This window comes from Protopterus annectens, chromosome 5.part0 (assembly GCF_019279795.1).
Source record: "Protopterus annectens isolate FY-2018-M chromosome 5.part0, PAN1.0, whole genome shotgun sequence".
NCBI classification, from domain to species: Eukaryota; Metazoa; Chordata; order Ceratodontiformes; family Protopteridae; genus Protopterus; species Protopterus annectens.
Window position 1 is genome coordinate 1,130,142,539 of NC_056735.1, and position 19,203 is coordinate 1,130,161,741.

Sequence of the window (19,203 nt, forward strand, 5' to 3'; positions counted from 1 at the left end):
TGAACTCTTTGCCCTTATGGCTTGCCAACCTTTAATCATTTTCCACAAGGGCACGGTATCCCTCCGTACTAACCCTTCCTTTATGCCCAAGGTATTGAATGACTTGTCACTAAACCAATCCATTCATCTGCCCACCTTTTTTTTCTAACCCTAAAAACCCTAGCAACGGGGTACTTAATTCCTTGAATGTGCACAGGCAACTCCATTTTTATCTAGACAAAACCAAGTCTATTAGGAAAACCTGAGCAACTGTTTGTTTCCTTCCACCCCAGGGGGCTGGGAAAGTCGGTCTCCAAACAGTCTATTTCTACTTTGATTTCTAAGGCTATTTCTTACATTTATGTCTCCCAAGGGAAGACACTCCCTACTCCTGTGAAAGCCCACTGCACAGGCTTTCTTCAAAGGTCTGGACACTGCTTCTATTTTGGAAGTGGTCACATGGTCTTCTGTCCATACCTTCATCAAACATTGCAAACTGTACGCTATCTCAAGGTCCAGAGCTGGATTTGCTAGGGCAATCCTGCATAGGTTCATAGAAACCTCTGCTCCATACTTCCCATGAGCTTTGGTACTCTCCCAAAGATTAAGAATACTGCAACATAGGAACAAAAGGACATAGTTGTGTAAAATCTTACCATAACCATAGATGTTCTTCTCTTCCATGTTGTAGTATTCTATCCTACCCTCCTACCCCCTTGATAATTGCTTTTTGTTGGATGATGTGTTTTACCTCGTATCCTTGGAGGGCTGTTCTGACTGGGGCATTCATTTCTGAAGGATGGTGCATGCCAATGTGCCCTTTATGCCTTGCTATGTGCAACATCGCACATACCATGCAGTAGCAAAAGTCTTCTGTATACAGGCTGGATGTTCAGGTCACCTTGGCAGGGAGTCCCAAAGGTTAAGAATACTGCAGCATGGAAGAGAAGGACAGCTGTTATGTTAAGGCTTTACACAACTGTTATTTCTTTTGCAGTGCACAATCCACTCATCCCCCCATTGGAGTAAAAGTGTAAGCTCTGTGGAATCCTTAAGACAAACAGTAGCACTTTAATGTTACAGAGATGTTGGCAGTGATCTTGCCTGGAAAACCTTAAGTCATCTCTGGCAACAGGACTACTTCAAGATTTACAAGCAGCACCACAGTGATGTAGTATATAATCTAACAAGGGGGTACCAGATCCTACCTTCTTTGCTGATTTGCTGTGATAACCTGAGAGATAGCAACTCAGCTTGTTTGACTCTTCAGGCTTCATACATTCTGCCAGAGCTAACAGGACTAGGAAAGACCAACACGTGGAATCTTCACCAACTGTGGGGAGTATATCAAGTAAACCTGTTTTCTTCTTTCAGAACAGACAAGTGAAGAAATTTTGCTCCAGGACTTCTTTGTTAACAGACCCAGGATGATGGATGCTTTTTTCATTCCAATGGATGGAAATGTCCTTGTATGCTTTTTCACTGATATTCAGGGTTTTTCTGAATGTCCAGAAGGATTCTCAGAAATGGTGAGGGTGACTCCCTTTTGGTCTAGGAAACAGTGGATTTTTTTTCGTGTTTCACTGTTGCAGTCCTGAATGGTGGGATTTCCTGCTGTGTAAGCCCTTGACTGGGCTGACTACCAGAGTAAAAATCTCTGTCTGCCTTAGGCTGGCTGATGTCCTATCCAACATCAGTATGCTTCGGTATATAGGGAGCCAGCCAATGCCATGATATCTGGCTTTTCCTGCTGTTGGAGTCTGAAGCAGTATTTCAGTGTATCGGTCAGTCTGCGCCAGAAAGAAATCATCTGAAACCTAAGCACCCTATTGGGGAAAACTCTATATTCTTTCTTTAACCCATGTCAGATAAGGTTAACAGTCATCTCCGCTGTGATAAGCAAATCCCACACCAAGACTTCCATCCGCTGTGTGTCACCTATCTAGGCCCTGATCACAGTGCTCCTAATTGTCATTTCTGTGCTTGTTTCAACTCTAGGACTGTCAGGTGTAGGGCCGAGATCTTGGTTAGGCATCTTTGTCTCCCATCTATTTTGCATCGTCGAGTGGCATCCACTGGTCTTCCTGAGGTTGAGCTCTCTAAGCGTAGGAAGGATAAGGAAAAAAGACCCAAGCTTAGAGCCTTGGATGACAATCATTCTCCATCTGACAGTTCCCCAGGGCTAGTTATCACTGAGGGAGGTGAGGTGGTTTCTGTGACTGTTGTGGTGTGCATGCCTCTGTCGAGATCCATCTGGAGTCCAACATGCCAGAAAGTCCCTCAACTTCTAGACAGACCTTGATTCTTAGTTCGTTATTCAGGTTCCGGGTCGCTCAGCAGACTTTGGCTTCCAGCAACCGTTCTTTTACCAGCAATGTCCCTTTGCAATGTCTTTCTGCATCAGATTATTCTTATAGAGGGAATGGTGTCAGGATTGCAGACATGCCTAGGCCCAAGGCCAGAGCTACCTCTAAGAAGGGTTCTACCTCAGGCCCTATGTCTCGGCCTACCGGCTCCCATGCACAGGGATATCAACAAGACCTGGGGAGGTTAGCCGAAGACCTTATTTCTATAGTCAGAGTTAGACAACCTCCTTTGGAGTCTTCCCCAGGAAAAAAGAAGGATCCTATCCCTGAAGTTTGCTCTGAGCCTCCTGATTCTGATGAGGATTCGGACCAGGAGGAAAGCAGTCTTTGAGGCAGTACCCTTTCTTACTTTTTTTGAAGATTCAGATTCTGAAGAGAATCTGGTTTCAGCTTTGCCTCCTGAAGACATCACTTTTGGGAAAACTCCCCATGCCATGAGGGAACATATTCAGTGGGAGGCCCAGGAATACCCACAATCAAAAAAGAGGGCTAGGGAGTTCCTTGACCTGCCAGCACTCAGACCTTTGGCTATTCCTTCAGTGTTGGAGGTCATAGAGGGTATTTTTATGGATTCTTCCTTGAATCCAGATTCTCTTCATCCCGCCCCTAGAAAACCAGACAAGCTCTACAGGATGCTGGACTCACATAAATACCTCTTCAAGAATCCTTCTGCTGATCCAGAAGATGTTCTTCATCTCACATTGCTGCAGTCCTTACACTTGGGTAGTCCGCTGTCCTCGGTCGGCCCGAATATCAAAGTATAAGGCTGACGTCGGTCAAGGCGCATTTGACTGACATCAGGACGTCAGGGTACAAATGCGCATGACCGACGTCATATCCTCAGTCTTTTTTGCCGCATGGTCCGATGCAGAAGCAGAGTTGCAAGTGCCGGTTGGCGTTCTGAAATTGTTCGATTTCGGAGTTTCAGACCGAGTCAAAGTTGGCTAAGTACCCCGTTGGGGAATATTTTAGTTTTTTCTTGCCTCAGTGGTTTACCGGATGTCAGAAAAGTGAATAATTGTATTTCTTGTGGGAAACAGATACCGCATAGAGACTACCATACTTTGTGTATTCCTTGTTTAGGGCCTGAGCACGACGTTGTTGGGTGTCGCTCTTGTGCTAGATTCAATAAGCGCACTATTAAGAGAAGATTAGATTGTGCCAGGTTAGTCTTTGGGAAGCGGTGCAATTATAAAATGCCGTCGGATGCTCCACGCCCGCTTCTTCAAGAAGCGCAAGGACAAAGCAGTTAAACCTAGGCTAGAGGAACCGTTAGTACCAGGCGGGTTCATTAGAGGTGTCGGTGGAGCCGGTGGTTCCACCGGAGGTTTCTTTGGGTTCCCAGGGAGAGACTTTGTTATTGCAGGATGTGGCCTCTCAGGAGGCAGGCCAGGCTGATGGGGCTTCTCAGGTTACTATACTCGCCTCCTGCCTAGGGTGGTTAGGCCCTCTCCTTCTGTTTCCAAGGCTTCTCCCAGGGGCAGGCCAGGTTTAGCTTCAGTTGGTGTTACCCCTAGTTCTTCAGGAACTGTGCCCAGGAAGCATATGCTTAAAATGGCAGAAGATTTGATTACTTTGATTAGGGGTTCTATGCCCTCCTGATAAGAGACCTAGGGTGGAGCCTGAGCTAGGGAGTTTTGAGCAGGCTTCGGATGTTTCAGAGTCTTCGGCTGAAGACTTGCAGGAGTACTCTCCTTATTCTGATTCAGATGTGGATGATTCTACTCCTTCTGCTTCTCCTCCTGAGGATTTTTCTTTTTCAGAAACTCTTCATTCCATGAGGGAGCATTTTAAGTGGGAAGGTCAGGACTTCTCTGATTCCAGGAAAAGGCTTAGGGAATTGTTGTTTTTACCCCAGCATAGGCCTTTGGCTATACCTCCTGTTTTGGATGTAGTGGAAGATGTTTTTACAGAGGCTTCTCTTAATCCTGATTCTTTGCCTCCTGCTCCTGTTAAACCGGATAGGTATTACAGGGTGCCTGAAGTTCATAAGTATCTTTTTAAGAGTCCTAGGGCAGACCCAGAAACTGTTAGCCAGGGGCCTAAAGGTGTTAAGGCTTCTGTTGTCAAGAATCCGGTTCCTGCAGATAAAGAAGCCAGGGCCTTGGATAGATGGGGAAAGAAAGTTTATACTTCCTCCACTCTAGCTATGAGGGCTTTGAATTGCCAGTTTCACATGTTAAAATACCAAAACTATCTCCTTTCATCAGTTCTTCGCAGGCACGCCTGGCTGAGGGATCAAAATTTATCTGACCATGTTAAAACTAGGATTTTAGATGCTCCTTTACAATCTGATGTGTTGTTTGGTTCTCCTGTTGAGGCAGTGTTGAAGAAAATGGAGGACAAGGCTAAGTCTATGCAGACTGTTAAAGATTTTTTGCAGGTTCAGCCTCCAAAGTTTAGTAGAAATTGGCCTGTTAAAGGGTGGACGTATCCTTCTTATGATTCCCAGTCTAGGGGTAGATCTAGACGTGGTAGGGGCAGAGCTCAGGGCTCTTTCAGGCCTAGAACAGGGAGTTCTCCTGCACAATCTTCAGGTGAGGGCAGGGGTCAGTCCTTTCGTAAACAGACCCAATGACCTACCTTTTCAGCTGCCAGAGCCTTCTCGTCTGGCAGCACCTTTGGGAGGAAGGTTGGCACTTTTCAAAGAAAATTGGAGTTTAATTACCCAAGACAGATGGGTATTGGATATCATACACCAAGGTTACAGGTTTTATTTCCATACCTTGCCTCCTTTCAGAGGCATGCCAGACGTTCCTCCTCAACAAAGAATAGAGGCTCACAAGCAAATTTCTCTGTTACTTCAACTAGGGGCCATACAGCCGGTCCCTATGCCAGAAGTGGGCCTAGGATTTTATTCTCGCCTGTTCCTAGTACCAAAGAAGGGGAACACGTGGAGACCAATTTTGGATTTATCTATCCTCAACACTTATCTGGACATTCCCAAGTTCAAAATGTTGACGTTACAACAGCTTTTACCTCTGCTGGGCAAAGATCACTGGATGGTAACTTTGGATCTCAAGGAGGCTTACCTTCATGTTCCTATCAGACTAAGTTGCAGGAAGTATCTGCTTTTGAGCTGGGACTTCTCACTATCAGTTCTCTGCATTGCCCTTTGGCTTATCTACTGCCCAGAGTGTTCACGAAAGTTCTGGCTCCAGTGATAGCTTTCTTCAGGCTAAAAGGAATACAGATCTATCCTGATTTGGACGACTGCCTGATTCTGGCTCAAGGAAGGGAAGAGCTTCTTCATCATTTGAATATGTGATAGCAGTGCTAAGATGCCTGGGGTATTCTGTGAACGAAATAAAGTCCAGTCTAGTACCCTCTCAGGACATGTGCTTTCTGGGTGTAAGACTGAATACAGCATCCCAGATGGCCTTTTTAACCCCGGACAAACAAAAGAGTCTTTCCCTTTACTTCCATCAACTATCTCATCAGTCCGGGCTGACTGCAAGGACAGTCCTTCAAGCCTTAGGGTTCATGGCATCTTGTATTCTGGTGCTTCCCAATGCCAAACTGCATATGAGGAAGCTGCAATGGTATCTCAAAAATGTATGGACACAGCACTGCCAGGATCTGGACACTGTCATTCAAATAATACCTTGCATTCAAAAGGAATTTATGTGGTGGGCTCAGGAATGTCACCTAAACAAGGGACTCTCTGTGACCCGGCCAGAGGCAAGTCAGATTCTAACGACAGATGCCTCAGACAAAGCTTGGGGTGCTCATCTGAATGGAAAGTGGATACAAGACAAGTGGCCTGCCAGACTACAACATCTACATATCAACCTGAAGGAGATGTTAGCAGTCCAGTTTGCATTAATAGCTTTCAAGGATTTACTTCTTCCAGGGCAGGTGTTGATTCTAACAGACAACACAACTGTCATGTGGTACATCAACAAGCAAGGGGGAACACATTCTTATCCTCTATGCAGGCAAGCAATGATTTTGTGGGAGACTGCTCTCAGTTTACAGCTCAATCTTCAGGCAAGGTTTCTGCCAGGAGCACAGAACTCCTTAGCAGATGTGTTGAGCAGGCAATTATGGATCCCCACGAGTGGAAATTGGATCCTCATGTATTTCAGAAATTGACAGTGTCATGGGGAACTCCAGACATAGATCTGTTCGCTTCTCCACTAAACCATCAGCTGCCAAAGTTTTGCACAAAAAGGTTTCATCCCACAGCTTGGAAAGTGGATACTCTTTCTTTCAATTGGAGCAATCTTCATGTGTATGCCTTTCCACCTCTGCCTCTCCTCCCAAAGGTACTTCTAAAGGTCAGACAGGACAAGCCAAGGATGATTTTAATAGCTCCAGATTGGCCTCGACAGCACTGGTACCCATTACTGAGAAGTCTGGTACGGAAGCCTCCATGGCCTTTGCCTTCGATTCCACACCTGTTGTCACAGGAGGACAGCCATTTGCTCAATGTCAAACTTCACTCTCTTCACCTAACAGCCTGGCATATTCTGTTTTGAACCATAGAGGGTCTCAACTTCCACAACAAGTTTTGAATGTGATTTTGGAAGCTAGAAGGCCTAGTACAAGGAAAGTGTACGCAGATAAATGGAAGAGATTTTTATTTTGGAGTGCAGCAAAGGATTTTGATGTTTCTGAGCCTAATTTAAGTGTGGCTCTTCAATATCTTACTGAGTTGCTGGACAAAGGTTTGTCCTTCTCTTCTTTTAAGGTTCATGCTGCGGCAATTTCAGCTCACTATGAATGTGATCCTCCATTGTTTTCTCATCCTTTGTTCAAGCAATTTCTTAGAGGGGCAAAGAATATAAGACCCCCACGTAGAGCTCCTACTCCTGCTTGGGATCTCAATTTTGTGTTGGAGAAACTCACTCTACAACCTTTTGAGCCTGCAGCTACTTCTGAGTTGAAATATTTATCATGGAAGACTGCCTTTTTGTTGGCCATTACCTCTGCAAGAAGGGTTTCTGAATTACAGGCCCTTATGGCGGTTGAGCCTTTCTTGATTTTCCATAAGGATAGGGTATCTTTGTACTAATCCTTCCTTTATGCCTAAGGTGGTTTCTAGTGTGGCTTTAAACCAAACTATTCATTTGCCTACTTTTTATGCAAATCCCCAAAATAAAGGGGAAAAGATTTTGCACACTTTAGATGTACACAGGCAGTTGCGATATTATTTGGACAGAACTAATGGGTTCAGGCAGTCTCAGCAGTTGTTTGTTTCTTTTGCTTTGAGTTCTCAGGGCAAGCCTGTGTCAAAACAAACTATTTCTAAGTGGATTGCGTTTTGCATTGCTTTCTGTTATTCCCATCATGGCAAGGAGATTCCAGCTGGGATTAGGCCTCATTCCACTAGGGCTACTGCCACTTGACAGCCTTTTGAGGAGTGGCAACCAAGGATATTTTGGAGGCAGCTACTTGGAGTTCAGTGCATACTTTCTCTAGGCATTATCACCTGCCACTTTACTCTAAATCCAGGGCTGGTTTTGCCACTGCTGTTTTGCAGGGCATTTTGGCAGCTCCTGCTTCCTTGTAGTTTGGCCATCCTCCCATACCTCTGCTTTGGGATTCTACCCAAGTGTAAGGACTGCAGCAATGTGAGATGAAGAACATAGTACAGTTTTGTACCTACCATAAATGTAGATGTTCAAGATCCACATTGCTGCAGTCCAATTCTACCCTCCCTCCTTCCCTCTGTAGTTAGAGGTGGTTGTGTGGGTTGGGTTGTAAATATTGTGTATATTGTATATATTGTACATATAATTAGTGCAAGGGTGGTTGGTTGGTTGTTTGCTGTCTTTTGGTTTTGGCCTTTATTTTTAGGGTCTTCTGACATCTGGGGCAAGAAAAGACTGAGGATATGACGTCGGTCATGCGCATTTGTACCCTGACGTCCTGATGTCAGTCAAATGCGCCTTGACCGACGTCAGCCTTATACTTTGATATTCGGGCCGACCGAGGACAGCGGACTACCCAAGTGTAAGGACTGCAGCAATGTGGATCTTCGAACATCTACATTTATGGTAGGTACAAAACTGTACTTTGTCACTCCAGGACCCAAAGGAGCTCTAAAGATCTCAATTCTAGTTGTTTTATCTCTGTTACTATATTCACTACTTCTAGTACAGTTGATTTAGATTTTGATTTTAATTTTCTAGTAATTGCTTTTTTGGCAGCCACCATTATTAGACACAGTAAGGCCTTACCATGCCTAGCCAATTCCGATTCTATATCATAGCTCAGAAAAATCATCTCCCTCATTAGACCAATCTGCCCACTCCGCATCTCTGACGGTGCATCCCGCAGCCAATTCAGTGAATTCCCAGAAAATGTTCCAAATTACCCCTTTCTTCCCCTTCACTTTGAAAAGCTGGCCTGAAGGGGTAGGGTCCATATAGCTGAGGCAACAATGGTCTATTGTAACATTTACTGTTATGGAAACTTCACTTACATCAGTACTTCTCTTGTGACTTTAAACTCTGGGTCAAGACCAAGTCAATGGCTCTTGTCCAATACAGTCTCTCAGTGGTGTCAGAAGCCTCTGCCAAGAAATCTGTTACCATACAAACCTTAGAAAATAAAATATGCACATTTATCATACATTCTTCAAAAATGAACACTTCTGCAAAGTTTCCTGTTCCACAAAGCAGCTCAAACTCCTCTATGAGTAAACCCTTCCACCCCTAGCTACAAAATGAAGTAGTCTCCCACAGACAACCTCGGCAGTCTTAATCACTCATGTCTTCTCATGCAAATCCTGCAATCAAAGATGCACACTTCAAATTATGCCTTCTCAATGCTTGGCCGCAAACTGTGAGAATCCCTCCCTCTCAAACTTGGACACCTATTCCTATCCCACATTCCATTAACTGCTAAAAACCTGTGTAAGTTATCAAGCAAAATGTACTTGCAACCCAGCAGGGCACATAATATAAATGATTCTTCTGTTTTCCTGCCTGTATTCTCTAGCAACTCTAATAGGATCTTCCTTCAATATAGCTTCACTCTGTATTTCGTTCTCTTTGTATACTTCTCCTATCTGCAAATTTTTTTCTGTATCCCAGCTGAATATGAATGGTTAGTGATGGCAGCATGAAATGATCAGACTTTACAGTTTGCACAGTAATTTTTACTGTGGTACTTCTATATTCACTGTAACATAGGTTTATAGGTAATTACTAGGCTAGCTGCCCTTGTTGGCCATTATAAATCTAGCCAATTTCCCTCAAATATAAGAATCAAACCCTATTCCTTTTGTCTGTAAGGTAAATACTTTAACCATTATGCCAAACCACAGCACCATACACTGGTACTGACCAGTGCTGTAACTTGGTTAAGAAATTCAGTTAAATACGTGTATTTATCTGTGTAATGAAAGGCTTTCAGTTTCTGCAGGTTACTACCTCTGCAACACAGAGATGAGTTTATGCTTTAGACTTGGTATTTCTATTAGGGTGAAGGTCCTAATTTTGTGATGAAACTGATCTCTTGGTCTGGCCACTTCTGATTTGCTGTGATGTAGAACTGCCATGTTGCAGTCTTCCCCCCACACCAATCTTGACCTGCAGTTGGTCCATCCTATTAACCATATCAGTCCAAAGGTTTTTTTTTTTTATTTATGAATCTTAAGCTTTCTTTAGGAGATGGGGCTGTGTCAGTAGATACTTTGGTTGAGAACTATAGAAAGTCCCTGTCCATGGCTTTAGATTTTCTTGCTCCAAGTCATGTTTGTTCTGTTCCTATTAAGAGGTGTGAGCCATGGTTCATTAGAGAGAGTACCATCTACGAAAAAAGAAAGGGTGCAGGCTGGAGGGTTTGTGGTGCTGGGCAAGTCTGTCATGTGACAGGCATGAATTTGGGGGTACATTATGAAGTTCATTATGCAGGGATCAGTTGCATGAAAACTGACTTTTTGTTGCACTAAATCAGTCAGCCTTACTCTTTTGGGTGGTGAAGAGGTTGCACAGTGCAGCTTGTTTTTCTCAGTCAGAGAGTGTTATTTACTGTAGAATGTGAATCTGTTACTCCTTTCTTCCCTGACAAAGTTGTCAGTCAGATGTCCTTCCTTAGATCACTGCTGCAATAGTCCAAACTTTTGGGTTATTTTGCATAATGATCTGGATGTCCGACTGGAGTACCAAAGCCAAAAGCTTCCATGGAGCCATATGTCCAAGGTATGACTTAAGCCAAAGGATGCAAGTGTACACAAGTGGACGTATGAGTGTGAAAATGATGGACGATCTCACCACCAGTCCAACCACAGGTCTCTCACCTATCAGTCTGTTGTAAGCATTGTCGTCTGTATATTTTTGCCTTCATTGGTTCAGATAAGTGTTTTGCAGAACATTCCTTATTTTTTTCTTTAAAGTTGTAGTGTTTGCAGTTCTATTAGATGTCAGTTAGGAGAGGAGAGTGAAATTGGATTAGGCAGATTCCCTACAAGGATCTTCCATTCCCATTGCCTTTTTTTTGGCTAGGGCAGAGCACTATTATAAAAATGACAGTGTCCCAGTCTTTCTTACATAAAACCTTACATACTCACCTTTCATTTCTTAACACTTGAGATTTGCCACCTTAAGTGCCTCACCCAAGCAAAAATGCTGGATATTTCCACTCCCAATGTTCCACATATCCTGAAGAAGATCAAGAGACCTAGGCCTGATCTTATGACTGCCAATTTAGACTTGGAAATACCCACTGAAGTTTCAGAACCAGTAAATTTAGTTTTTCAAACTCCAATCACTGTGACCCTGCCAGAGGTCGGTATGACACTTGATTCAGGCACATCTGAAATGAAGGATCTTATTAACACTGACTTAAAAAGGGAGCCCCATTTAATGGTTTCAAATGGACCCAGAGGGTATTCCGCAAGTATTAGTAAGACGAGAAATACCTGGTTCATTAATTGAGGTACATCAAGGCTCTGATGCACTGTGTTTTGTTAAAGGAGATGTGGCTCCAAAGAAAAGAAAAGAACTGACCAGGTAGCACAGACTTAGGATCAAATTTATTGTCAAATAAATCACGGTTAAGTGCTTTTGTCTTAACAGACTTCTTCAGAACCATGAATAAAATCAAATTGCATCACATTTAAAAAGTGTAGTACAAAAGACTTACCCCCACAAGCACCAATCAAAAGTTAGAATTGGCTAAAAAGTCCGCAAAAAATTTTAAAAAGACATGACAAAATAATACACACCAGACACAAACAAACCAAAGCAGTTGGTGTAAAAACATAGATCACAGTCTGGCAGCCCATAATTTTAATTCACTAAAGATGGATATGTTCTCGCCCTGGAAAATTTGCAGCTTCAAGTCTCAGATGCCAAAACATTTCTCTGTGAAATAAACTGATTCTGCCAGTCACATGCATATATTGCAGAATCAACCTGTTCAAGCACCATATAACTGAATTTATGAAACCCAACACAAACTGAAGCATGTCTGGCTAGTGTGCTCTTGTCATTCTTGGTAATACTGATGCTGGTAAATCCTTTTAAGTGCATTCTTCATTCTGCCAACATAAAAGGCAAAACATGAGTCACATCTAGCCAGATAAACAACCCTGTCAGTGAAACAATTGAATTTTCCCTGGGGGCTCATGTTCAGAATTAAAAATTAGTTTCGATGAAGGGGCATTGGTTGCATTGGCCACATTTAGATGTCTGAAAACAATTGTTATATTCTTTAGCTGGTCACTCTAAGAGACTCTTAATGTTGGGTTTGTTTTTGAAGGTAAAAGTGAGACGATCTTCATATGAAACTTTCAGTTCATCATCACACTGTAAAAGGAACTAGTTTTTGTAAAGAATTATTTCCAGTGTCTACCGCATCAAGGGAATAATATAAAACCATATTGGAATAAAATTAAACATTGTGGCAAAAATCAGACCTCCTGGCCACTTCACTGGTGTTAATTTGTGCTGCTCCATGCTCTTGATACCTGGAGCATATTTAACATCCCTTTCAAGAAAAACTTGATTGAAAATTTATCTATCAAGACTTTTTATCACCCCTTTCTTTTGGTGTAAGGGGTGTCAGCTAGTGTACTACAAAAAAGTATTACAAAATGTAGGATGGAAATTAATATTGCTTACAGGGCAATTAATGTTTTTTTTTGGATGAACTTTTGTTATTTGACACCATGTCTCGGGGATTATATGAATTTTCTTAAAGTACATCTCCTGAACATCTGTAAGATTTTTGGGATACCGAAAATCCATTCAAACATATTCGATCCACCTGTGCGACCTATTTTCACTGCAGGTAGTTCTGTCACAGAACCAATGGCTAAGTTTGTAGACCAGAACTTAAAAACACTTTTTGTTAATTTCCCGCATTATTCATGATTTATGGGATCTGTTGGACAAACTTAGGAATATGAAGTGTGAAAATGAATACTTTTTGGCAACCTGTAAGATTCAGAACCTCTTTACTGTTATTCCCCATGAAGAGGGTCTTGAGTAGATCATACAGATTGTAACCAAATGTGGGTCTCTTTCCAAAACTGATGTATCTCTGTTCTGAGACTTCATGGAACTGGTTCTCAACACCAACTACATTGTTTTTGAGGCTGAATATTACAAACAACAGCAGGGAGTAGCAATGAGGGTTGCGTGTGCCCCCACTTTTGCTAATGCAGTACTGCTAAGATGGGAACTCGAGTCAGTGTTTAAACTAGATCTTTTTATACACTGTGTGGGCTATTTTTGCTACTTTGATGACATACTTATGATATGGTCTGGTGACACATCACTGTTTCTTGAATTTTTGTTGCAGCTGGAATTAATTTTCAAGACAGTCTAACAGCAGTAACGGTGACAGGAAGAGAAATTATTTTACAAATATTTCAGTGAAATGCACACATGAAAGTAGGAAACTGTATCTGTCACTCAAAATAACAAGTGTGATACAGCAGAGAAAGGTACTTAATTTTGGATGGTACTGGATACAAGTGAAACATTTCCAGAATGCAGGCTAGGACTCCCAAGATTTGTAGAGCTCCAGTAAAATAAGCAAGAGACACTATGTATAAATGAGGTTTACTCAACAGCAGCACTAATTTGCTGGGTAGGCACTCAGTATCATGGATCTGTAGAAAACAATGAGTTGGAAGAGTACTAAGTAGCTTATACAAAAGTCACTAGCAGTGAAAGAGGAGCGGGAGGGACTTTGGAAATCAGACAGAACAGCAGCAATGGGGTGGGAAGGTTGGAAATAATTTCAAGGAACAAGCAGATTAGCTAAATAGGCATCCAGTCAAATAAAGGCAATACTGGAGTTATTTTAGAAACATTAGCTTAATGTGTTAGTGGGGAATGGGGTAGACACAGAGTGCAGTTTTATGTAGGCATAAGATAAGCAGATATAAAAGCAATGAAGCACAAACTGGAGCAAAGACAGTTCCCTTATTATGGAATTTGTACTACAGTTTAAGGTACCAGAATATGCAGAAAGTTACCGGTAACACTGTTTATGGAAAAAAAATGGAGTAATAAATGACTTAAGGCACACATCTGCCAGTAGCAGTACACAGTTCTGCCGCAACTGTTAATTAAACAATATATAATACAAGACTGTGGCCCAACAATATTTAAAATACAAACAGCATTTACAAGTAATTATGCTTGTGGAAATATAAGTGCAGAGTAATGCAGACACAGTCTTCCCACATTTGCTAATTAAAATACAAGCCTAAGGCCCCAGAACAAACTAGAAAATGCATACAGATGGAATAGAGCCGAAATCTACAAAGTAGTATCATCACACAGGTCACTATAAGTGCCACTTAAAGATTTAAGCAGAATTGAAGTAAGAGTTATTGCCAACATAATGTGTCTGTTCTACACAACCTTCATCGGCTACCAGTTAATTTCAGAATTATCTATAAGATGTTTTATTTGTCCATCTATGAACTGGGTCCCAGTTATCTGAAGGATTTGATTGTGCCGTATACCCTACTCAGGTTTTTTGTTTGATACTCCTGGACTGCTAATGGGTCCACAGTGCATCTCAAGAGCTCTGGTGTTTGTACTTTTGCCTTTCAGCTCACCACCTGTGGAAAATCCTACTAGGACAGCTGAACTTTATTTGGGGTTAATCAGAGTCTCGTTAATTGATGGCAGGTGTGTACCCAAGAAGACTAAATGCTGTAATTAAATCAAAAGGTGCTTCAACAAAGTATTAGTTTAAGTGTGTGTGCACTTATAAAAAACGTACAATAAGCCAGTTGCATTTTTTTATATGTTTTCCCCTAACAGATTTGTTTGTTTTTCAATTGAATTGTAGAGGTTATATGTCACATTAAAGGTGGGAAAAGTTTTGAAATTATATATTGTGGTCTCATTTTTTATATCACAAAAACCTGACATTTTAACAGGGGTGTGTACATTTTTTATATCCACTGTATATGCTGGTTAAATAAATGTGAGTTCTTGATTTCAGACCTTAGTATGTAATAGATTTAATGATCTGTTTATTTCTATTGCCAAAATAATGAAATTACTGAGTATTGGCATCTGGTTTATTCATTTTAGCTCTTGCTTCCAGAGTTTTGGAAACTAGCATTCTGTAATGTTTTGAGTGAACTGTGTGTCAATGTTTCTGGCTAGTTCTTTTGTTTGATGTAGTTGGGTGCAAGAAGTCTGCACTGGATGTGTTTGTTTACATTGCAGGATGATTACATGTAAGATAGACTTATGTTAGTTGATAGAAGCAGATGAAAAAAGGATTAAGTAACAAATGGTATCCCTTGACATTTGGACATGTTGTTGTGATCTCTGTCTGTATATTTTGATGACTAACTTAATGTTCACTTGTATATATTGCTGATATGATCTTGCTTTGCTTACTGGTCTATTATGCACAACATACTGCTCAATAACAAAGTCTTTACTTTACATTATGTATTATTATCATTGTCTGTTGTATTAATTAAGTGGAGCTTTTCTCCCTGGGCCTCCGCTGTAAATGGACCTCATCCAGTCGGTCCATCCCGGTTAACAAACGTAAAATAAAAATAAATAAATAAATAAATTAAGAGCAAAGTTTAGTTTAGCACAATTGTTTAAGTTAATTTCTCCTAGAACTGTATCAGAAGGGTTGTTAGTATGAAGACTGTCATAAAAATTTTTTTTAGAAAAACTGGTTGAACTGAGAGAACTGTATAGGTTCATAGGTATTTACTGTGCTAACGACTACAAGGGCCTTTTTAAGCCTAGCCATGCATCCCAAATCTGTGACAAGTTCTAGTACCCCTTATAAGTGTAAGCAGGGGCTTAGGAAGTGAAACATAGCAGGGCCCTGGGAGATGAACTGTTTACAGGCTGCCTAGGAATACACACAGCATTAAATGTAAAGATTTTAAAAGGTTTATATTTTTTGTTATTGGTAGGATTCCTCACAATACAAGTAAAGGAGGTGATGATAATATCTTATTAGAAGTTAAAGAATATCTATGGCAGTTAAGAATGCCAGCAATACACCAGGCATTAATGAACAAATTTCAATTCTATGTATTTTGAAGTACAAGTCACATTTTATCTGAAGGGGAACTATTAATTATTTATTCAAACACTATTTTTACATTTTTTTATGATGTAAACATATAACTATACATTGGTTTACACAGATATTTATTTATTATAATTTTAACATTTTATAGTATTTAAAACAAAGTATTTATATGTCATTTATTGTCAACAGTGTAAAATAGTGTGCACCAATATACCACTATCATTATTTTTTTTATTACTATTAATTTTAGGTATAAGTAACAGCAGCTTAATATTTATAGTTAGATTCAGTCCTTAATTTGGATTTTTTAATTTTATTAATTCTTTTACATTGTTTGATATGTGTTTACTATATCTATGGAGGCATTGTTTAATTAGAAAAATTAGGGTATGTGACTAATTATGATTAGCCTTAGTATTTAACAGATGTGTGTATAGTGAAGCTTGTGTTACTCTGAAGATGCCCACAGAACTGATGGGTGAAAGCGCTCAGTATCTCCTTGTTTTTATGTTTTTGTTTTTTGCTCTGTTTATATTTTAATTTGGAGTTTGATTAAACACAGTCCGCGTGGTACCAGAGTTGCCTTGTTTGTTTTACTAGTTGATCGCTGTTTCCTGGTATTTATGGAAATACTTTCACTTGTTTTGGTGATGGTTCCAGGTCTTATATATTTTGCATTGCCTTTCTGGTTTGGAGATAAAGGACTGCTCCTCTTATGGAAAGGCAAGAGCTGAACAGTTGTCAGTGAACTGAAGATGTGGACAGAAAGAAAAAAGAGATGACTATCTTTTTAATTGTATTCTTGATATTAATTTAGAATAAACTAACACTGTGTGATGAACATTCCTTTTTTCTGCTCAGCAAACCTAGAAAAAGAATCTATTTCAAAGGATGAAAAGATGAACAAGATAAAAGCTGTTGCCTTAAAAACAAGGAAGGAACTGGATACTAGTAGAAAAGAGGTATGTTCCTGTGGACTGTTGTTAATTAATTTTTATATTTGTTTTTTATGTCATTGATGTAAAATCATTCTTCATCCTCAGTTTTTCTTTGAGAAGATCCTGCAGTAATTCTACTTCTAATGTATAGTGCGGTGCATCCTGCCAGATTGAAGTCTAAAGTAGTATCTGAATTCCTAGGCAAGGCTAAAGATCCTTATGTGGCTTGAGGAGACTTTATAGGATAGTGTGAGATTCACTGTGTTAGGCAAAACTTAAAATACAACACCATAATTTTCGTTTTAGTTCATGTGCCCATATTGTTCTAGATGCTTACATTTAACTGTCCGTTATTATAAACAGATATGTGTTTGATTTACATTAAAATGTAAAACCCAGGCTGTTGAAGTGTTTAAATTGCAAGAAGAACAGGGTAATCTTTAAAAATAACCCCTCTTTTATACACAAGGTAGTATCAGAACTATCCTTAAATCAAGCTCTTCTTCTGACAGTGTGTTTTCCAAACCTCCAAAATAAGGCTGAAGAAATCCCACATTCCTGGGTATGCACTGACAGATCAGGTATTATCTGAACAGAACAAGTTCCCAAACAGGACAGCAACTGCCAGTGGTCTTTGCAGAAGGGACAGATGGTAAGCCTGTCACCAAAACAAACTGTTTCAAAATGGATAGCTGGTTGCATTATTTTCTGTTATGCTTAACATGGTAAATCACTAGCAGCCCATGTCAGAGTTCTCTCCAAGTGACACAGGGCAGCCGCCATTGTCTTCCTTGAAGATTTCTCTACACAGGATATTTTGGTAGCTGCCACAGGAACCTCTTTCCACACCTTTACCAAGCATTACCATTTAGGCAGTGCCTTCAGGGCTAGGTCAGGATTTGCTACTGCTACCGTAGAAAACCTGCTGTCCGTGGACCACCAGACATTCTACCTCCCAATCTGTAGCTTTTTAAGTCTTCCAAAGAATCAGTACTGCAATGCTGACTATGAAAAACATTGTACAGTTGTGTTACACTTACCATAATTGTAGCTGTTCAGATGATCAGTGTTTTAGTACAAACTCTCACCCTCCAACCCCTCTGTCTGCTGGCCTCTTAGGATTTACAGTGTTAAGTGTGGCTTACAAAATCCAGTTTAATACCTAGAATCTAGTGAATGTGACCACTGTAAAGATTAGGTTTTGATGAACAGTTTGACATTTACTCTTCTTTAGTAACATTTAAAATTCTGAAGATGTGAAGATCTGTTTCAACTGTGAGGATATAACTTGATTTTTAAAGGCTATAGACACACCCATTAGAAGTTACAGTATAAACTTTTTTTTTTAAGATTTATTTGGTTTTAAAACAATAAATAAATAAGCAAATCAGTTATAAAACAAACAAATAACTACATAATTCCACAACTGATTAATACATCAAAATTTTACAGATCAACAGCAATTAACATTTTTCAAGCAAGAAGTTTAAGCCAAGATTTATATGAATGTGTAATATTAAAAGTTCTCATATTTATATTCTGCAGTTCACTACCGTAAACAGTTTTTGCCATACTATTAAATTCAACACTAGAGGGGGTAACTTTACATTTCCAATTTTTAGTAATTACTTTTCTAGCTATAGCAAGAATAGACCAAAGAAGAGGCACTTGGGCTTTTAGAATTATCTCAGGAATCAAAGTATTAAATAAAACTTAAAATTTAGAAGTATTACATCTGCCTGACCATAGAGCTTGAATGAAGTTATTAATTTCTTTCCAAAAAGGGTAGATGACTTCACATTCATATACCATATGCGTCCAATCAGCTGCTATTTCAGAATCATATATATCAGTACCATTTAAGAACTGATAGAAATAAATTAAGTTACTTTGTTGTTTTAATACTAGCATTTTGTTGAAGTTATGAGTTTCTAAGCAGTCATTTGTATATGCAATTGCAAACCTAGAAAATTAAGTCTTTAATGCAATGGTTAGAATATGTGATTGACTGGAAAGAGGAAATGATGCTGGGAATTTGAGAAGAGGGTTTAATTCCATTTACGCAACAATATTTTAATAACCAGATAGAACTGTTAGGGACTATTTGTTTATGACTGGTTGTGATGCATTTATTATTTGCATTTAATAATTCTTGATAAATTTGTTTCCATGTTGAATTGTAAGATGAATTTATCTGCTTAGCTATAACTTTTACAGTTGCTGAAGTAGTGTACAATTGAATATCAGAGAATCCTATTCCACCATTATCCCAACTTTTCTCTGCCAGTCAGTGGAAACCCTTGGTTTGTTAGGATGCCAAGAAATTTAAGTAGAATGTTTATCTTCATCAATTTTTTGGTGGAAAAGGTATTAAAGATTGTAAGACAAACAATATTTTATGGAGAATTATTATCTTAGTAAGCATT

At 40.0% G+C, this 19,203-nt stretch overlaps 1 protein-coding gene across 1 annotated transcript in view; it reads left to right on the top strand.

The window, feature by feature from the left end:
• GCC2 (GRIP and coiled-coil domain containing 2) overlaps nucleotides 1–19,203 on the top strand; it is a 1,443,709-nt gene that overhangs the window by 249,277 nt on the left and 1,175,229 nt on the right. Inside the window, exon 8 of the mRNA XM_044070984.1 lies at nucleotides 16,701–16,801. Coding sequence (XP_043926919.1) covers nucleotides 16,701–16,801 — 101 coding nt within the window. The remainder of the gene's footprint in view (nucleotides 1–16,700; nucleotides 16,802–19,203) is intronic.